Source organism: Triplophysa dalaica, chromosome 6, assembly GCF_015846415.1.
Source record: "Triplophysa dalaica isolate WHDGS20190420 chromosome 6, ASM1584641v1, whole genome shotgun sequence".
Lineage (NCBI taxonomy): Eukaryota > Metazoa > Chordata > Actinopteri > Cypriniformes > Nemacheilidae > Triplophysa > Triplophysa dalaica.
Window position 1 is genome coordinate 4,971,011 of NC_079547.1, and position 21,117 is coordinate 4,992,127.

The window sequence follows — 21,117 nt, forward strand, 5'->3', positions numbered from 1 at the left end:
AAAAGTTGATTTATAAGTTAAGTACGTAGCATTGTCTGGAGTTTTGAATGTTTTCATAATAAATTATTAACAACAATTTTTACTGAATTAAGTGAATTTATCCAAGTTTTTTATTTTGTCATCAGGTGCAGGAAAGATGAATCGTTTGCCACCGAACCTCCTGGACCAGTTTGAGAAGCAGTTGCCAGGGCAACCAGATGGTTTCAGCACGTTACAGTTCCATCGTAGCACGGCGGTGACAACAACGAAGCAGCAGCAACAACAACGCACAGACAGTCCAGGAAAAATACGCTATCTGGTTCACTCGGTCCAGAAACTTTTCGCAAAATCGCAGTCGCTCGAAAATTCTGCCATTAAGGGTAACGTGAACGGACGCAGCAGCAGACCGTCCGGCAGCGATGACAAGCATCGACGAAGCAAAAGCAAAGACCGGGCAAAGAGCGAAGGAACAGCCAAACGGAGGCCCCGCTCCAACATGTCCGGATACTGGAGTTCTGACGACCTGGACAGCGATATCAGTAACTATAGAAACCCCGCGGCCATGATGACTTTGGGGCGGTCGGCGGGGGGAACCCGGTCTGGGCCGGATGGCCAAGTGGCGTCCCGGTACGTCATGCAAGGCTACAGCACCATCAGTGAGCACACGTTGAAATCTTCGAAGAGCAACAGCGACCTGAAGCACAAGGCGCTCCCTGCACTCCCGGGTCCTGGTGGTGGGGGAGGAGGAGGGAGAGGGGCCATGTTTGATGGGAACTTTGGTAAAGGGGGACCCTGGTCCACGCTTACATTAGGGCCCACCAGGCAAGTGTGCCAGAAAGGTTCGGCCACTCTGGATCGTACCTTACTGAAGTCTAAATCAGTACAACAGGACCTGGGCTGCCATTTTCTGCAGGTTCGAGGGACGGTGAGTAATCACAGAGCTGAATGAATTGATGGCATAAAACAATAACACAGTTTTAGAGCAGATTTAAAGGAATAGTGCACCTTCAAAATGAAAATTCAGTCATTATTTACACGCCCTCTTGTCAGGTCAAACCTGTATGACTTTTTTTCTTCTGCAGAACACAAAAGACAATATTTTAAAAATGTTAGTAACAGAAAACCCCTGTTCCCCTTTGAGTTGAATTGGTTGTGTTTCCATACAATAGAAGTCAGACATGTTATATAAACATAGACCTGTATTTAGGAACCGATTAATCATGATTAATCGATTTGACAGCCCTAATATGTTATATTATATTACATTATACAATATATTACTGTAGTGGAGTAGGCGGGGCAAGACTATTATTATTTATTTATTATATTAAATAACAACAGCCGGCGGCCCCTCACGGCCGACCGCCGGCGAACAAAACAAATCACAAAACACGGAAGTAAAACATACATAAAACCAAAAAACATGTTAAAGCCTGGTCCTCTCTCCTCGACGGTCCAGTCGCTCGTTCTCTTATATGCTCCCAATCTCCTACGTGATACAAGACCGGTGCGCGCACAGCTGGCGCTCATTAACAATTACTCACCGGTCTCAAACCACGGTCTCGCCCTGCCTACTCCACTACATTACATTATATGCATTCTAAATATTGTGAAATTAAGGGGAACATTTTTTATATTTGTCTCTACATTAGACAGTCCATAAAGCTTTCCTGTTTGTGCAGTTATTAGCTGAAACCAGCTATTTTTAACAAATATTTTCTGATGTTTGTAAAGATGCCCTCTACAGGGGAGTGGATGGGGAGTCAGGGCAGAAGTGGCCCGATGGGTGAGATCCCGTGCAGACGAATGCGCAGTGGAAGTTACGTAAAGGCCATGGCCGACCTAGAGGACAGTGACGACTCCGATGGAAGTCTCAAACCGTCCCCGAAAACTGCCGCACGGAGACAGAGCTACTTGCGTGCCACACAGCAGTCACTGAGTGACCAGTTCCCTTCCAGAAAGTAAGAGAACACACTGACGGAAATTGAGTTAGGCAAACGCTCATATTAAGAAAATAACAAATTAAGGAGGGGACTTAATTTTATCCATTGGGAATATTTGTAAATATAGTAACTTAATATATACAATGTGTATGTGCCTCATCTTGTCTTTTGAAAGTCGATAAGCACCAAACCACCAAAACAAGAACGTGCCTGAGGTTTGATCTACGGTATTTCATGCCTTCTGAGACAGGAATCGGCTTATTTCTCTCACACACACATAGCAGAATCCAGCTGTGTCTGTTCATGTGGTACATTAGGCAGAGCTATCCTCTCGCACGTCCACAATATGCTCTCTCTCCTGTAAGTTGACATGTAAATAGAGCTCTTGGAACAAATCTTATGACTTTTTAATTTTGAAACGTTATCGTGAGATTTTATATTTAACTCTCTTAAGATTTTAACTCTAGACTTATATTATACTCTATAATAAATATGTGCGTGAAAACGGGTAAATTTTTGTGTATTAAAGCTCCTCCCCTCGCTTTTTCCATACTATTAAACTCCTCCCCTTCCCCTACAAATCTCATTTAAACCACTTCTTCCTAATTTGAAGCCACACCTCATCTACCACAAGCCCCTCCCCCTAATACACTGTAAAGCTCCTCCCCTTTTCCCACCTCTAGTCTTACCCTCTAATCCTGCCTCTCTCCAGTCGTCTGCTGGACTACTCGATGCTGCAGGGGGATTTGGAGGCTCTCTGGTCCCCCCTACACAGCATCACTACCCTACAGCAGATTGGACGCTCTGTCAGGTTAGTGCAGTGAGGAGACTGCCCCCTGTCTCCATGTCGGACAAACTGCAGCTCCTCACTGACAGCAAAAGGAGACGTCGCAGCCGAACCTGAATTCCTCTCAATTTAGGAGCGCTGAAAAAAAGTTGGAATCTCGTCATCCTAAAACAGTTCTCCTATTCTGAGATGCATGATTCTCTATGTATAGTAACTCTCTGGAGGTGTTCTCCAGGAAGTCCATATTTGGTCATGAGTTCATTACAACATTTCAGATAAAAGAACCGAGCCTTTAAATGAGAGAAAGCCTTCACAGAGTTTGTAGGATCGGCTGCTCCTCACCCTAACTGCTGAATGTTCTTATTAGATATTGAGTAGAGATGCTTTGCTCATTGGTCATTAGTTGTGTTGCTTTCGTCTGATTGGATAGTGTCTAAACACTGATTTACCAAGATGATATTAACAGAATGTCAAGTCCTCTGATCTGAGCATTGCACATCTCCTGTGCTCACCAGACCTAATGACACCAATCGGATGAATGAATGAATGCAATGTTATTTAGAAAAATACACATTCTGATTGATAGGAATGTTTTAAGCAGATAACTACAAAGAGAATACACAAACTTGTGAATGAACCTTGACATTACGGCTTAGTCATCTCATCTGCTTTGCGAATAGTCGCCAAATGAAGACTATTTTAAAGAGTGCACACTTCAGCTGTTTGTTCAACCTCTTCATCTTCTCTCTTTTCTCAGTTGTCTTCCGTCTCTGCGCGAGTTCTCTGGGAATCGGAGCCTGGATAATCTAGACTGCATCGGAGGCGGGTCTCCGTTCCCAAACTGGGATGATGATGACTTCAGTCAGGGGTGCAGCACGCTGGGTCGTGGAAGCTGCATCAGTCAGGTGAGACGTCCACGTGACCTCAGACCACATTACAAAACACAAAAATGATCCTGCCTGTCACTGAGAATTACTTCATTATTTTAATAGTAGCATTGATAGAGATGAGAATCCTCGGACATCTCTATTCCAAATATTCTTTATGATGCAAAAGCTTGAAATGACACACTCTTGACTTTCTGTATGAAAGCCAACAGACATTATTGAAGTGGGTTTATTATCTGACTTGAAAGACTATTCATTGTCATTGTCTTCTCTGTATGACAAATGAGTCGACTTGGAGATAAGAAATCCTGGGAATGAGGAGCTAGAGACATGAGTGCCTACAGACATGGCTTTTTTATTTCACCGAATATTGGAAGTGTTACGACATCACAGAATATACAGAAATTATTTACTTATTTTCTGAATGAACTGAAGCCTACAGCAAGGGATTTTCACTATTACAGGGTCTAGAATGCCAACGCAGATTTGACAAAGCAGTCTATTTAACCCCAACCCAAGACATTTTCTGACATTCTAAATAATTTTATTGAAGGAACATTTCCACAAAAATATTAAACTTTCGCTCTCATGTCATTTTAAACCATTTGACATAAACAAGCACAGAGCCAACAGCTTTTTTCTATGCCTTACCGTATTTTTTCATCTTACATTACATGCGTCTTTCTCAGCAGGTGCGAGACATGGAGATGAGCCAGCATTATGCAGATGAGCTGGATGACATGCACTCTCACACTCGTTCTTACGAGCCTTCTGATGTGCCCATGCCCACACGCTTTCGTTCTCGGAGTCCTCCTGATATGCCCATGCCCACATGCTTTCGATCTCGGAGTCATAGTTACCTCCGTGCCATACAGGCGGGCTGTTCCCAGGACGATGACTCAGCGTCAATGGATTCTGATTCACCGCCACCCACTACGACGACGACCGTACGGACATATAGCAATAGTACCGGTAAGTACAGCTAAGAAGTGAATGATCACAATTACAGCATTAACATAATAAACCTTTGTCAAGTCTAGAAACATGAACACAGGTTTGAGTAATAATACACCAAAATAAAGTTGTTTTGTCTGGCTGTATGGTTTCTTGAAAAATTTTGTAGTGCGCTCTACAGACTATAAATTGATAAGAATTTTTTTTATTTTACTGTAAGAACCGTTGATAAAAACTTACCTTTATTTTTAAGATGTGATGTGATGTGATGTAACATGATAATATAAAAAGTTATGTAATGTAACATAATACAATAATTCTGCCTAAAGTTTTTATCCTCTAAATTATCATAGAATACATATTATGAAATTATGGATTATTATTTTTTATTTTTTATTTATCCTGTATGACATATCGCTTATTGCTTTCTGAACTCTCTGTAAGTCGCTTTGGATAAAATCATCTGCTAAATGCAAATGTAAAAAATCTTGTCAGACCACATGACAACTTTAAATAAATAAGTAAATACCAAAGATATTGTTAAAAACAGTAAAAAAGTGGTTGCCAGTTATTTCCTTAACGTATTTATATTCATTTTAACCTAAAATTGTTTATATTATATGTAAATAAGTTGACAGAAAGCGTGTTTTCTTCTTGATGCCACACTACTCTTTAGTACTGAGAGAGAGAGAGAGAGAGAGAGAGAGAGAGAGAGGGAGAGAGAGAGAGAGAGAGAGAGAGACAGAGAGAGAGAGAGAGAAAGAGAGAGAAAGAGAGAGAGAGAGAGAGAGAGAGAGAGAGAGAGAGAGACAGAGAGAGAGAGAGAGAAAGAGAGAGAGAGAGAGAGAGAGAGAGAGAGAGAGAGAGAGAGAGTGATATGTCAAGTCCTGCCACTACTACAAAAGAACAAAACATGTGACACAACACACACAAACTTACACCATATGACAGGATCATGTCACCCTCACTGAGAACGTTCATCAATAATTTCCTCTTTATCTGTTTATATTGATATGTATATATAGATACTTATATACTTTTATTTTATTTTGAGCTTAATCTGTATTTGTGCAGAATGTTTATATTTAATTTTCCTGTGCTTTGGCAATGTAAAATTTGTTTTATGATGCAAATAAAGCTTCTTTGAATCTTGAGAGATCCGCCCTTCTCCAGTTCATTCACTACTATCCTCAACAATGGGCGGGGTGTGATTCCCAACGTGAACGGTTGCGTCAAACTTTAAGAGGCGGGATTTCTGGGTTTGTTATCCACTCATTTGCACGGAAAGCTTTGACTGACGTCTCGTTCGTTCAGTGGCGGCGTCCGACGCGTTGCTTCCTTCAACAATACTTCGCTGCATGTCACGAAGGCGTTTCCACGCAGTTCTTTATTTCCGCGACGTGGACGCACACAAGATGATGATGGTGTGTTAATACAAATCCCAAAACACAGCGAAACTGCATTTACACGCGAAAGCAGGTAAGGACCAGAGGTTTTATTCCTTTCATTCAGAGATCGAGCTTAATGCAGATATATCTTATTCATATGTGTATATTTAGATCATAGTCTTACGCTAATTTTCAAATATGTCGTTATTTTAACTTTTGTAAATGTTTGGTTAAATAATGGTTAAAATTATCTTTTATGTTTAACATTACTTGAAATATATATATTGTTTTCTCATCATGTTCTATTGCGTTTGATTTAACTATCTGCAGTATTCCCAATTTTCTGTTTTCATGATATTTTAAATGTTAAATTTCAGCTTTAGAAAGCAGATCATTTGTGTAGAGCAGTTGAACTAGACTTCCTTGTCAAACAAGAAGCGTTTGGTCTCATGTGAAATCCTCATTATAAAGGTTTTAGATTTCATGCATCACTTATCATCAGGTGTCTCTTTGTATTTAAATGCTTAGCATTGCCAGGTTCATGTGTCATTGTGACTGTTTGTTGAAGTTGTTGTCAAAGCAGCTCTCATAACATTTGTTGAAAAAGAGAGATGCCATCATATGTAATGTACTGGGTCGTGGAAGGGCTTGTCTTATTATCAGTTGGCTTTAGTGGAGAAGTATTGCTACATCTCCCAACTTGTGATATTCCGCTTGCTGTATAGCCACATCTGAATGTGTGTCTTTTAATGTTTTGTAATGAATTGCTCATTTGAAAATGTTGTATTAATTGACATGCATCATTGAAAGTAACTCCTAAAAAGTCACCCAATCCATTGTGCAGATAGTTTTGTCGTTTTCTTCTGCCATCAGGGTGCTTAACATGTTTTGACACAAGAGTCTGTGTTTTGAAATGCGTGTTGTTCCTGAAATGAGTCGATGCGGATGAGTCTCCCATGGGTCTCAGTACAATCTCCTTCCATCTCCTTTCCAAGAGCAACTTTTTCATGCACTTAGGGGCGGTCTCACTTTTATGGATCTCCTCAATTATAGAACAGTTACTCCATCAAACTATGAATCCGTAGCAGTGAGCCTCTATGCTGGTGTATTCACGTAATATTTGCTGTGTGCTCTATTAAGAATATGTCCACATTTTAGTTTAGTAGAGGTTTTGATGGATATAGTAGGTGGTCATTTTTAGCTCTTTTTAAACATCTTTTTACATGACATGTGCTTTCTTAGATTAACTTATTTTGTCCAAAATGTAGTTTGTGATTAAAAGCCTCCGAAAGTTCTTTGCTCAATCTAATTGTTTTAAGATTCGGTAGATGTGTGGGTTGGTGTGAGTGTTTTTTAGCCATTTATTTCTGAAGTCTACTGATGGCAGCGCTGTTGAATGAAACTCCACTCATTGTAATATAACATCTATGTTTATGTGGCCGCTGTTGCTATAGTTAGTTCCACTCTGTTGGGTTTTGTGGCATTTAAAAGCATTCAGCTGATGTAGCTGCTGACAATGGATGCTGTACCTGGCAACATTGTTTTTCTTAGGAAATGCTCGGAAAGTTGAAAAATATGGTGGAGAGATATTACAGCTTTAACGGTGATTTTGAACCTCCTTGTTGCTGAAGTGTGGAACACACACGTAGAATAAATCTAAGTGTAATAAACGGGAAAAAAGGGTGTGCATAAGTAATTGCATATAATTAAAACTTGTATTAGTTATACAACCTACATCACACCCAGTGTAAGTGAACACATGCTGAATCCAGCAGACCTCACACAAGCCTGTTAGGCAGAAACAACTAACGCTGATGTTGACCGTTGGGTGTGAACAACTGTTTTTTCCGAAACATTTCATGTGTTATATTGTTGGGTTTCTGTAGAGCCTTTAGGAAAGGTGTACTTTCACTATGATTGTTATGACCTTGGGAATGTTTAAACTCTCAAAATGATTACCCGAGGTCATGTGATCATTGTGATCTGCTCATTTTCACCAAGGAAAGTATCTGAAAGTATTAGACCACAGCGAGATGGATTGAGGGCTGTGCCTGTTTAACTCGCATTTGTTCATCACATTTAATCATTTGACACAGCTAGGTGAAATTTCTGGCAATTTATGTTTTACTGATGAGTTTGCTTTCTTTTTACATTAAAAAAAATATGTGTCTCCCTCAGGACAGTACAAATTAAACGAAAATACAAAATAAACAAAAATATTTTTTATGATTGGATTCTTTATTCTTAAAATATATGTTGATATATTTTGGTTGACCATGTAGTATATTTTTGAAACATATCATTTTTAATAGGGGTGTCAAATTGAATGTGTTATAAAAATGTATATTATGTAAACATATATTATGTAAACGCAAACATTTATTCTAGATGCGATTAATCGTTTGACAGCCTTAATGTTCAATGAAAAACAACACAGAAACCTTCCCCCTATATTCCAGAGAATTTACAGAATAGTTTTCTAATCTTTCTAAAAACTGACCAAGACAGCTGTTGTTAGTTTTTTTGCCACACAGATTTGGCAATACAAGACATTAGCTCGATTATAAACCTCCCTGAAGACAAGCTCGAGGTCATTGCTCACTGGCTCTTAATTTTGTTTATTAAGGGTTAGAACCGGAAATCTGTGACAGGCTAACAGGATTTGTGTGGTTATATTTGACTCATGTGTGTAGTTTATCTTATATATTATCACTATTGATGTTTGTGCGTGTTGCTCTTAGTTTTCCCCTGAGGCTCATTTTAGCCGTGTGTGTGTGTGCGGGGGGTGTGTGTGTGTGAATGTGTTGACAGAAACTGTCCGCAGACCCTCATGCACTGTTATTCAAGCATTCTGGATATTTGCTTGTGTGTGTGTGTGTGTGTGTGTTTTCACAGAACAGATGTTTTGTTCGAGCACACACCAGACTGCTGGTGTGTTTGTCACTCACATTCCAACACTTTTCATCTGTCTAATCTTTACACATGAGATTATCACCAGAACTGTCAACACACCTGAATATTATGTGTGAGTGTGTGTGTGTGTGTGTGTGTGTATGTGTGTGTGTGTGAGTGGCGGGGGGGGTTTGTCTGTATTTATGATAGCCAAGTCTCCTCACTAACAGTGAAAAATCATGACACCCAATTAAATACATTTTACTGACCCTCCATAATGAGAATGCTCATACATTTTTACTTCTTTTGCTTTCATAACACACTGAAGGGCAAATCTACAGAAGTACGTAATCTGTACAGACTCGTATCATTTGTATTCTGCTTGAATATTCAACTGGAACAACGGCCTTGTTTGTTGTTTGTTGTGTTTTTATGTCTGTAGCTCTCAATTTTAGAATATGTAAAGCTACTTATTGATGCCTTAAAGGATTTAGTTTATTGTTTTCCATCATTATTAGCCAGAATGTTCAGGATTATCCTCATTTAGAAGAAAAGTTTTAGTGTTCTGCTAATCCTCATGCGCTGAATTGAAATTAGTTTTGTAGAGCAGACGTCATTACATTAACTGTCGAATGTTTCGTTTGGTTTTCATATTTCGACCATATTAGACAGAACGTTTGCAAGACATTATGAAGTGGATAGTTTTGTCCTTGTTATTCAAAAACAGAATCGTTCTGTTCGACATCCGTGTCTTAGTTTTTAGAATAGATGGACATTTATACATAAAATGTGCTCCCAACTTCCTCTTGTCCCCTTGATTTCTTCATGAACCTTCTGTCTATGAGGTCACTCTTACTATCCCACACACATACTCCATTCGTCAGCCTCCAGACGTCATCACAAGGTTTCGCCTATGTGAGTCATTGTTTCAGTCTCCGTCAGGCAGACAGGAGTCGTGCACGGGAGTCAGTGTGTTACATAGTTGTCATAGTAGTGATGATGATTTGTGTGTGTGTGTGGGTGCCTGCAAGCTTGTGTGTTTTTGATGTCATAGTTTTGTTCTCTCTTTGGCAGTCTGCTTTCTGTGTCAATTTACTCATAGTCTGATAGCTAGACTAGAGATGTTTGATTTTAATGATAATGAATTTAAGGTCCAGTCAGTAAAATCTAGCGGGGAGGTTGCGAATTGCAAGCAACCGCTCACTCCACCCCTCCCGTTCAAAACACTACTACGGCTGACAGAACATGGCGAATTATATGCAAGGGGACCTGCGGTTTATGTAGATAGAAACAGCTAATTCTAAGGTAATATAAACAACAATTCATTGTGCAAGTTCTTTATACACCTCTGAAGACATTGTTATGTATACTATATTGCATTTCTGTCAATAGATCCTCTAAAAAATGTAATGCTTAATATTGCGATGATGATATTAAATTAACTGGCAATTAAAATGTAAAAGCAGGCCACACCCATTACTTAATCTCATAAATATGATAGGTTTATTTCTAATTTTATTTTTTCAGTGACACAGTTGTGTAGTTTGATTCATTATCATTTAAGATCCATTTGATGCAAGAACTCATTATTGATTTTCACTATTTGTGTTAAATTCACTGCAAATTCATCCAAACATAAAATTCTGTCACCATTGTAGGAAAAGTTATAATGTTGGTGGTCAAGATTTGTTTAGAAACAAGCATTCTTCCAAAAATCTTTCGTTGTGTACGTCAGAACAAAAGACATTTCTACAGATTGGAAACAACTTGTAAATGAAGACAGAATTTTCATTTTAAACTGTTCCTTTAAGACCTATTTTAAGAGTTATTCAGTGAATTCTCAACATTCTTGGATACATTATTCATGTTAAAGTTAGTAAATGTCAGGCATATGCAGGCATGTTGTTTTCTTGCGCAAGTATAACTTGGCTGATGAAAGTTTTGGGCAGAAGCGTCGGGACTCTTTCCACAGGCGGTTATGCTGCTGATTCAGCCATTATAACTGCAGTGCTTCAAACTGAGCGTAAAAATAGAACAAGACGCCTTTAATGTTTTATAATAGCTCTCATGCTGGAGAACTCAAGCATATATTCACATTTCCGGCTACATGGAGGGTTATGTTAACCATGGGCACACCCAAACATTAACATCATCATTAGTCAAACTGTACTTTAATGTACTCACAGTTATACACGCACATCAATGTTGACTCAAAAATTGTCACGCCTTTGTGGGATTAAAAAATAAATATAAAATTAAAAAACAGCTGATAGGAACAGGAAGGTCAAGTCTTGGACATACATCCACATTGATCCATTGGAAATTGGAGATTGTGTCTGTAACGATGGTCATTCGAAGTTACAGCAAAATTTGACTTGCGTATCTTAACAGATTTGAGTTGTGATAGTTGTGTCTATCAGCAAAATACTGGCCTGACCTGCTTCAAATGTCATGAAGTTTATGTTTTTATGTTACACACACATCACTTTTGCTGTAAATATATAACTTGTTTGAACAAATCACAAAATAAATTGGTGCATCTTAAAAGTTTGGCAAGTTTGGTTTGTGAACACTCGAAGTTGGAGGACAAGCATCTTAGCACGCTGTGAAGTTTTAAAGAGGCCAAAGCAACTTCAGCATATTCAGTAAGTGTCAATTATCCAGACGCAGTGCTGTCAGCAAAAAGTTTGTCTGGCAACTTTGTAAAGATTTTCGGCTTTGGGGATTTGCTGGGCCAAATGTTGATGATGTAATCTACATTAGAAACATGCAGTCAGTCAAGCACATGTAGTACATAACTCTTAAGTTATGGATGTGACTGCGTAACCTTTAGAACAGTGAACAGTGTACTGCACATTACAGGCTTAACATAAACACTCACTCGGCTAAACAAACACATCTTTTGTCCTGCATGTTTATCTAAATCTCTTTTGTATGTTTGTGCTGATTGAACTTGTACAGTGAGGGTTTAAGTTTGTTTGATCCTGTAGAAGGTGTTTATATTCTGTCTTTTGTCTTCTATCGCTTTTCATATCAACACAATTAGTATTATATGTTTATTGATTATTAACAGAGATTTATGTTATAAGAGGTCTAAATCTTATTGTTTCCAACCATTTTCATAATTTTTAAATTGAGCGTATTATTGAGTGGGAGAATAAAAGCGCGTACACACACACACACACACACACAGGATCAAGATTTACCAGCACATCAGAGACACACACAGGATTCCTGTGGGCTTGTTGTGTTTGCCATCGTTTCCATCTGCCAACTCCACCCAGTCCGGGTGTGACTGTGTAAACTCATGGTGCCACACAAACACTTTTTGTATTTTTAGATCTCAAAATTCGTTTAGTACGATTTATAAGCTTTTCTGCCCATGGGGACCTCTGTTTTGGTCCCCGTGAGTTGATGTGTATTCAGGTTTAGGTCCCCACCATGATATAAAACAAGGCCGCACACACCGAGTGTGTACATTGTGGGGACTTTCAATAGACATAATGACTTTTATACTGTACAAAACTGTGTATTCTATATCTCAACCCTCACCCTATACCTAAACTTCACATCAACTTAACTTTTCTGTATTTTAAAATACTTAATGTAATAGGTTTATTAATCATAATTTCAATTGTGGGGACCACTGACTGGGTCATGTTTAGCACTATAGTTATAAAAAATCATGTTAAATTTGAATAGTATTCTTTTTTTGCCAACCCTAAAACACACAATGTTGACATCACTCGATTTAAAGTCAATAAAACTCTCTCTTTCTCTTTCAGTGTCTCTCTCTCGCTCTCTCTCCCAAACTCACTTCATGTAGGGATGGAAAACAATAATATTGTTGGAAAGAAAAGGTCACAGATTGCGTTAAACTCACAGCAGTGTCACTATAAACATGGACAAATCACAGCCATTTTTCCACTCGTGCTTATTAATACTACCTGTCAAAAATTTGGACACACCTTACTCATTATACTTCACATTTTAGAATAATAAAGTCATCAAAACTATGAAATAACTCCAGTGGAAAATTTAAACAGAAAAGTTGAAAACATGAAGAACACAAACTTGTGTGTGTTACCTGTTTCTGTCTGTCATCTTTTGTTGGAGAGGTCTTGACGACACAAACTTTAAAATGAGTTTGTATGTTTGTGTCTGCAGTGTCCACGTGTATGACCACCTGTAAGAAGGTGGCCGCGCCCCCCGTGCCACCCCGAACCACCTCCAAACCGTTCATCTCTGTCACCGTTCAGAGCAGCACCGAGTCGGTCCAGGAATGTTACCCTGACCACCACGACCGCAGGAGTGAGGTTAACAGCCAATCAGGACGCAGCAATTCGTCTGACAGTCTCGACAGCACTCAGACCAACTGTCTGGCCAAGGGGTCTCGATCACAGTTTCCTGTCGCTGCGCCCCGTGAACCCCAGATCCCAGCGGCTGTCGTGATCTCTCACAATCCTCACCGTGAGACTCACAATGAGCAGGTGAAGGGTGACACTCTCGGTCCCGACGTGCCCCAGATAGACCCTGTACCACGACGAAAACTTTCTTCCATCGGAATACAAGTGAGTTTATCAAATTGAATTTGTGTTACAGACTTATTTTGATGTTTGTGTGTTTGTCTGTTCTTTAGATGTTCCTACTGTTTGTTTTGTCGCTCGCTCAGTTAAAATCATTTTATAAAATAAAAAAATTATGTAAACTGTATTCTAAAATATTATTTGAAAAACTAACAATTATGATACATTATTTAGTGCACAAAATGAAGGTTTGTTTAAATAATTGAGGAGTACAGAACTTATAGTTGGGCCTGAATAATAGATGGGGAGTTCTTTGCTCCGTCAGGTATGAGGATGTTTCTAGACAAAAATTTTTTATAAACATACAAATAGTTTTAATTATGTGTTTAGGTGGATTGTATTCAGGAAATCCAGACAAAAGTTGAGACTCCACCGTTGGCCAGATTCCAGTCCATCGGCGTTCAAGTGGAGGACGGCTGGACGTACGTCACGCTCACTTCCTGTTTCTCACTTCCTTTTCGATAAACATGACTTCATAAATTCTGTCATCATTTATTCACTCTCATGTCATTCATAACATGTATATGACTCTTTTTTTTTGTTGTTGCTGTGGAACAGAAAAGAAGATATTTTAAGCATTCATTGGTTTTGTGTCCATACAATGGAAGTCAGTGAGGGCCAATGTTGTTTAATTACCAACGTTCTTTAAAATATCTTCTTATGTGTTCTGCAATAGAAAAAAACGATGTTGGAATGACATGAATCCCAGGTCTCATTGAATCTCTTTGTGTTCGTGTGTGTTAGATTCAGCCGCTCCAGTAGCATGGCCTCACGACAAGAGACGGACTCCGACGCACAGGACCTCTCTTTAACCTCCGTGACTACATTTCCATCCGACTCCAAACACGTCGAAAAGAAAGTAATGGTTAACAGCGCCAGCCAATCAGTGGACTCGCCACCCCTATTTTCCCTTGACAACGGTAACCACGATGATGTCGTCGTGACGACCAGCGGCCCCTCCCGGCAGATTCTGACCCATCGCTCGACCACGCAAAGCAGTTCTTCTTCATTCTCTGAGAGTTTAGATCCAGCCCTGGACCCCTCATCACTGCCTCCACCCGACCCGTGGCTGGAAATCGGAAACGGAACGGGCAACGGAGGCCCCACCCAGCCGTTGTCGGGGACGACGGGCGTTTCGGCATGCAGACGGGATGGTCATTGGTTTCTGAAGCTGCTGCAGGCGGAGACCGGGAGAATGGAGGGCTGGTGCAGTCAGATGGAGAAGGAGAACAAAGAACATCAGCTGTCAGAGGAGGGTGAGACAGAATCTAGTACACTAAAATATTTCATAATTTATTTATTGTTAGACCAGTGGTTCTCAAACTTTTCAGATCAAGTTCCACCTTTAATAAAATGAGTTGTTCCATAAACTCTCAAATTAATAGTAGAGATTTGAATCTTTATCTTTACATCTGGTCCTCCAATTCTTATGTATTATTTATTATATATACACTTTTTTTTTAATAGCTGTTATCAAAGTAAAGAACATGTTTTTCAAGTTGTCAGCAGTAATAGTGGACACAAAACACTTTTCTGTAGTGCATTGGAAACAGGGCTCTGTAAATGACTTTTATAGGGCATTTATTAACTTTGTGGGGACTTGCAGAAAGATTAAAAACCCATATTAAAGACAAACCATGTGGAAAGAATATTTAACACGGAAGATAAAAAGTGTACGTAAACTTAAACATCAAGACAACAGCTGTATATAGCAAACAGAGACTCACACCTGACTTGACTGCAGCGCTTTTTTTAAAGCGTGCATCAAAACTTAATCACAACGTGCGCATCATTGATTTAACCTCGAGTAAATACAGTGGTGCAAGATGAATAAGCACTTTACAGTAATAACAACAGTTTTACACAGAGTGTTCAAAAGCGGAAATACATAAGAGGCTTAATTTCCACGCAGCTCATCGGAAGGAAAAATGTGGGGGACTCACTGCCTATCACGCGCCTGAGTTACATCGACCAATGATAAATATACAATATTTCATACAACTATACTCAAATTCCACATAGGCTGAGATGTATTCCGTATTTATCTATCGTGAATTCAACATTTGAAATTGTATTTTAGAGTCCGTTTACACGGAAACGGCGTTTTAGGGGACTTGAAAACGCAAACCTTTGTAAACGGGTCTCAAAGTGCAACTTTTTGAAAACTCTGCCGTTTTCGTTTTACATGTAAACTGCAAGACCGAAGATTCTGTAAATGATGACGTTATGTGCATGCGCTCAGTCGCGCAAGTATTGCCAAAACAATATGGCGGACGTCCTGTGATCTCTCACTGCTTGACTATGTATTATCGTTTCCCCAGCAAAATGTGGATTTGCAGCACCTGTTCAAACACACATGTGGATCGACCAACGGTATTAAGAAGCACTTTTGGCTTCTCCCTGTGCATGTGTATGTTCCAATGCAAGTCCTTTTTCTTAACACAACAACATCGCCATCCACTCGCCTGGCGTGCATACTACTGCGTTTTTATCCGTTTTCCTGGATCCGTGTAGATGCAGACCATTTTGGTAACGTTTGTACGTAAAACTTTTCCGTTTTTCATCTTGTAACCGTGGCCTAAAACGCATAATGTAAATTAAAAGATCGAGATTTTAAATTTCTGTCCTGTCACGTTCCACAAGGAGTCTCTTCAAGTACCAATAAGGAGACGCATATCACAGTTTGAGAACCATTATACGGTTTAAACGGAATCATAAACGCTATGTGTCCTTAACTTAACTTCTGGTAGACCACTGCAAAGAAACAATAACAGTTGAATAGTTTTAATTATAAAAGTACATAATTGATATACAATAAAACATTAATATAAATTGTAATATTATATCAAACACACACAGGTAGTTAACTTTGGGCCAAGTGCGTGCATCTGATGAAACAGTCTAGTTCTCTGTTCTTTCAAATTCCAAAACCTTTTTGGTATATCGTAAAAAGTTGTTTTTGTTATTTTCCAGGTTCTTTTTCCCTCATTTGTCTTGGTGGGACTGAATAGGTTTGTTCTTGTTGAGGTTTCTCTCAATATTTAAGAAATTTTGTTTTCTGTCACTTTAGTTTTGGGGAAGCTTCGAAGTGCAGTGGGCTGCGCTCAACTACTTATGTCTCAGAAATTCCTACAGTTCAGAGGACTGTGTGAACAAAACCTGGTGAGTAACACCCAAATTGTTTTAGATAACTTTAGAGCTTTATGTATTTCAATATTATTTTTGTTTATAATTCATATGTTTATGGCCTAACTGCACAAATCTGTATAACTCTAGAAAGACTTTGACTCACTAATGCACTTTAGCTCCTTAAAAGGCTGCTTTTAGTTAGGGTGGAGCCACCACAGTTTTATCTTCTTTTCAGTCTAAAGTTTAATAGTGTTTTTTAATCGTATTATCTTCTTAATATAATAATTAGTGCTTTTACCCACTTGATAATCTGTACACAGACTGCCAACCACTTACTGTATGAAACTCAAGTTACAGATTGAGATTTGTCGCCCTCTGCTTGACATCTGAGGAATGCTTTGTGTAAATCGCAGAAGACTAAATGTTTTTTAAAGATTTTCATCTGACTCTGTTCTTTCGTCTGTTTAGAATGTGAGCTCAAGCCAGAGACCCACGGCTCAAGATCTGGCAGGCTTCTGGGATCTTCTGCAGCTCTCGATAGAAGACATCAGTCTCAAGTTTGATGAACTTTACCATCTCAAAGCAAACGACTGGAAATTACCAAGAGACTCACCTGAGAAGCAGGTAGAAACACTCATATATCCAGTGCGCTTCCTCTAATGCATGTGCACATCACACATTTATATGAACTGTATGTGATATGCACATTATAAATGTAAAAATTGAGTTGCACATGAACACTTTTGTCTCTCTCCACTTTTGGCCCTGCCTGGTGTTTGACCTTCAGGGGAACCAGAAACCGGCTCCTCCGGTGCCCAAAAAACCCGGGAAGAGTAAGGGCAGTCTCACCAAAGAGAAGAGCAGCGACACAGGCGACAAACAGAGGCAAGAGGCTCGCAAGAGGCTGATGGCTGCCAAGAGAGCTCAGTCCGTCAAACAGAACTCGGCCACAGAGAGCGCCGACAGCATTGAGATCTATGTACCTGAGGCCCAGACGCGACTTTGAGGATGAGAGATGAGAGACGAGACGTATACAGTACACATTCAGCACAATGCTTAAGGGCTCGGCTGTCACACTTCTTCTCCCGTATGAAAAGCTGCTTTATTAAGAGAGAGAGAGAGAGAGAGAGGGTGACCAAAAATGACGGAACATCCTAGAAATGGCACTTTTGAAAAGACTGCCAAGGAAAACCTCACAAAGACTCCTATTAGCTGCAATCATTCATGTTATTATTATTACTACAATGAATATTATGAGAACTGCTATTGAAAATGATGTTGTGTCCTAAATTCTACAACAGATTGTTTTAAATGTTCTAATATTTTGTATAAGAACTCTTCTAACATTTAAACGTTTAGAAATACGTAAGTGTCCCACTGATCAAAACTGCTTATGCCCCCTGAAATCACTGTCTTCCTGTCATAGATTTGTCTTCTTGACTTCTTGTCTTTCAGCCAATGGTGTTGAACAATCCCTCATTTGAAATGCATTATGTGTGCGGATTGATGAAAGATCTTCGGAAAGGTTTTCCAGCAGGAGTAGTTCGTCAGTGTTGTTTTGAATGAAAGGTGTCGTACCTCAGTCCTGTGTGTGAGGTTCTTTTTTCTCACAGTTGTGTTTTCAGTTTTCACAAGTTTGTACAGGTACAGTACAGGGTGTTGTTGTTTTTCAATACTAATATTGTGCCGTTCCATGATCTGCTTTGCTTTAAGGGGAACACACTAAGCTAATATTGTATTCAATCAAGTGCCTGTAGTCATTGTTGTGGGTAACATTCATACCCTTGTAGCAATAGATAAAACATAATTTTATGAAAATGATTAACTTTCAGGGCCAGCAAACCCCAAAATGTGTAGTGTTGCCTCCGTTTGGTTTAAACCCGTTTCAAACAGTCAGCTAAATATATACTTTCATCATTTCAGTTTTAACTTTTTTCTGTTCATGCATTTTTCCAACATCTCTACGTCAGAACCTTGTTAGTGTTTTGCTGCCATGTTTACATTCGCCATCTATTCATTCAAGGCTCATATACTACATATATATATAATATCACAAAAGTTGCATGACAATATGACAAGAGCACATGAGCTTGTGTGAGTTTGTTTGGTCCATAAATTGTAAGAAAACATCTTTACACACCAGAATGTCCCAAAAACATCAGTTACAGTTACAAATGACTTTTATTTTTACATTTCCACATTTTAGACACATACTTTTGGGACCATGCTCATCATGTGTCTAAACAATCGGTTGTCTTAAGCACGTTTGCATTCAGTAAGTTATTCATGCAATTCAGACAAGAGGCCACAAACACCCCCCAAACCTTCAGGATAGCTCAATGATCGTCTCCTATTGTGTGTTGTGTTGTTCCTCATGATGTAAATTGGATCTTCTGTTCTGAACTTCTCCCAGTCGTTTAGTCCATTTGGTGTCGGTCGGCCGTTAGCGCCTGTTTTGTGTGTTGATGGTCCTCTTATATTCATACAGACACATTCAGAGTGTCTCACAGCTTAAAACCGGTTCTGTCATATCCTGTGGTCATTCATTAGATTATGCTTGGAAGTCAAGTTTAACACGGTTTATTTGGGATGTAGCAGGAATACATAGTTTGTGCCTCTCTTGTGGGGAAAGTAATTTTTGAGCGACCAGCTACTTTTATATGGGTTGGATCTCACAGGACCCCTCAAGAGTGTGTCCAGGTCAAATGTCACCACCGATAAGAGACAAAGAGACAATTATATTTAGCCTCAAAGCAAATCGAGGCCTCATTTTTGTGTCTGCGTAGTTTTGTTTATATAAAGCAAAATTTACCACAAGTACACCGTTTAATGTGTTCAAATGTAAAAATGCGTATTTAATTAAAGTGAACTCTCTGGTGGTATTTCATTTAAATGAGAATTCTGAAAGATAATGATTCAAAAATTGACTTTACACAAAATAAAATAGACTTACAAACATCTTGAGTAAAGGTCTTAAATTCAATCAAAATATATATACTTAGAGTCCACAAATTTTTTGTGTTGTATGCATATCATATCTTATTATTCTTGGCACAAACATATTAATATGACATCATTATATTGCATAAGTTATAACATTGAGTTTACCTTTATTTCACGCCACAAGCCAAACTGCCCAATTCTATTCATACAAATGTTCTGCTCGAATCTCAAATATTTTTATACACTTAAAATTGAATGGAAATATTGGCGATTCGTTATAACTTTTAGCATAAAAATTTGAAATTCTGTTGTCAGTATTTAAGAGGTACATAAACGTATATATGAATTTAAGCAGTCCACATTTTAATCTGAATTGATCATGTCAGATTATCATTAAGTGTCAATCATGTGATTTTTGCTGTTTATTTTGTCCTCCATGATCTGTCACGCCAAAGTTCGATTTTGGCCACATTCAGCTATGATGTCTGAAATCTTTGAGTCTCCGAGTTTTGAAATGTCTTTTTATGTTTGTGTCATTTAATATTCTCAGAGTTGGTAAGAGATGAAAACTCTTAATTTCCTGGTCACTTCCTGTTGTCTACATCTCTGTGGGCTTCCCTGGAGACAATATCACACAAGCACAGCCTCTTGTGGATTACAGTGTGTGTGTCATCAAAAGACACCTGCATTTTGGGTGGAGGACAAAAATTTAAGCATTTTGGAGACGACTTTCATTTGCAACACAGGGATTTTTCACCTGCTCTCTGTTCATGCTGCTCGGAAGTCAGACAAAGAATTTTATACTCTTGATAAGTGACTGATCTCTCATCTCATCTGGGAAGAACTGAACCCCGGATGTTCACCAGTCTGCTTGAGCATCTCGTGTCAGGCTCTCTCTGAACACCTTCTCACTCTTCAACTGTTTATTGTAGTTTTTTGAGGGCCGTCAAAAGTAAATGATCTAAATGCAATGAGTTTGTAGCAACAGGATTAAGATTATTATAATTACTATAAAGATTGATAATCAATATTTTATGAAACAAGCACATATTTTACTGATTAGGGTTTGTTCAGTACTGTATGTCAAATGCTATATGAAGTTTAGACTGTGTATGTCAGGATCTTTTGTTTAGGAATACAGTAAATCTGAGTTAAGTTAAAGTGTGTATGACTGTTTCTTTACCCAGAACTATAAATTGAATTTCTGATTGAACATAGAGGAATACTAAAAACTTGTGAAACATGCATGTTTTTGCACATTTCTTTGTTCTGAGACTGTTAACTGCACATTCCTGCATACAAAAGAGCAAGATTTGCCATCTGTTTTACTTTTCGAAAAAATATTGTTTTCACAACCCATTTGAAATGAATATTATTTGAATTTAAAAACTAAATAAAGTAGATTAAATAATCTATATATCAATAACTAGCATTTCTTTAAAAGTTTGTATACAAAATACTGAATACAACAATACCAACACCACCATGCATGCTTCCAAATATTAGATAGTTAAACTAAAAATAAATAAGTTGAAAAAATGTATGAAAACCGTAACCATACATAAGAGCTAAATAAATTGTGCAATGATACTACATTAGATACAATTGCTGTAGGCCTATATAAGATCA

General features: G+C 38.6%; 1 protein-coding gene across 4 annotated transcripts in view; it reads left to right on the forward strand.

Annotated features, from left to right (window-relative positions):
* Positions 1 to 20,834, forward strand: part of dlgap4b (discs, large (Drosophila) homolog-associated protein 4b) — a 79,766-nt gene extending 58,932 nt beyond the window's left edge. The window contains exons 4-14 of one of the 4 annotated variants that reach the window (XM_056750479.1): positions 126 to 904; positions 1,714 to 1,940; positions 2,635 to 2,733; positions 3,467 to 3,614; positions 4,286 to 4,568; positions 12,998 to 13,401; positions 13,747 to 13,838; positions 14,161 to 14,672; positions 16,487 to 16,578; positions 17,014 to 17,169; positions 17,333 to 20,834. In XM_056750479.1, the coding sequence (XP_056606457.1) occupies positions 126 to 904; positions 1,714 to 1,940; positions 2,635 to 2,733; positions 3,467 to 3,614; positions 4,286 to 4,568; positions 12,998 to 13,401; positions 13,747 to 13,838; positions 14,161 to 14,672; positions 16,487 to 16,578; positions 17,014 to 17,169; positions 17,333 to 17,551 (3,011 nt within the window). In that variant the 3' untranslated portion in view covers positions 17,552 to 20,834. The remainder of the gene's footprint in view (positions 1 to 125; positions 905 to 1,713; positions 1,941 to 2,634; positions 2,734 to 3,466; positions 3,615 to 4,285; positions 4,569 to 12,997; positions 13,402 to 13,746; positions 13,839 to 14,160; positions 14,673 to 16,486; positions 16,579 to 17,013; positions 17,170 to 17,332) is intronic. The other 3 variants (XM_056750480.1, XM_056750481.1, XM_056750482.1) reach the window with 3 other exon arrangements.
* Positions 20,835 to 21,117: the final 283 nt, after the last annotated feature.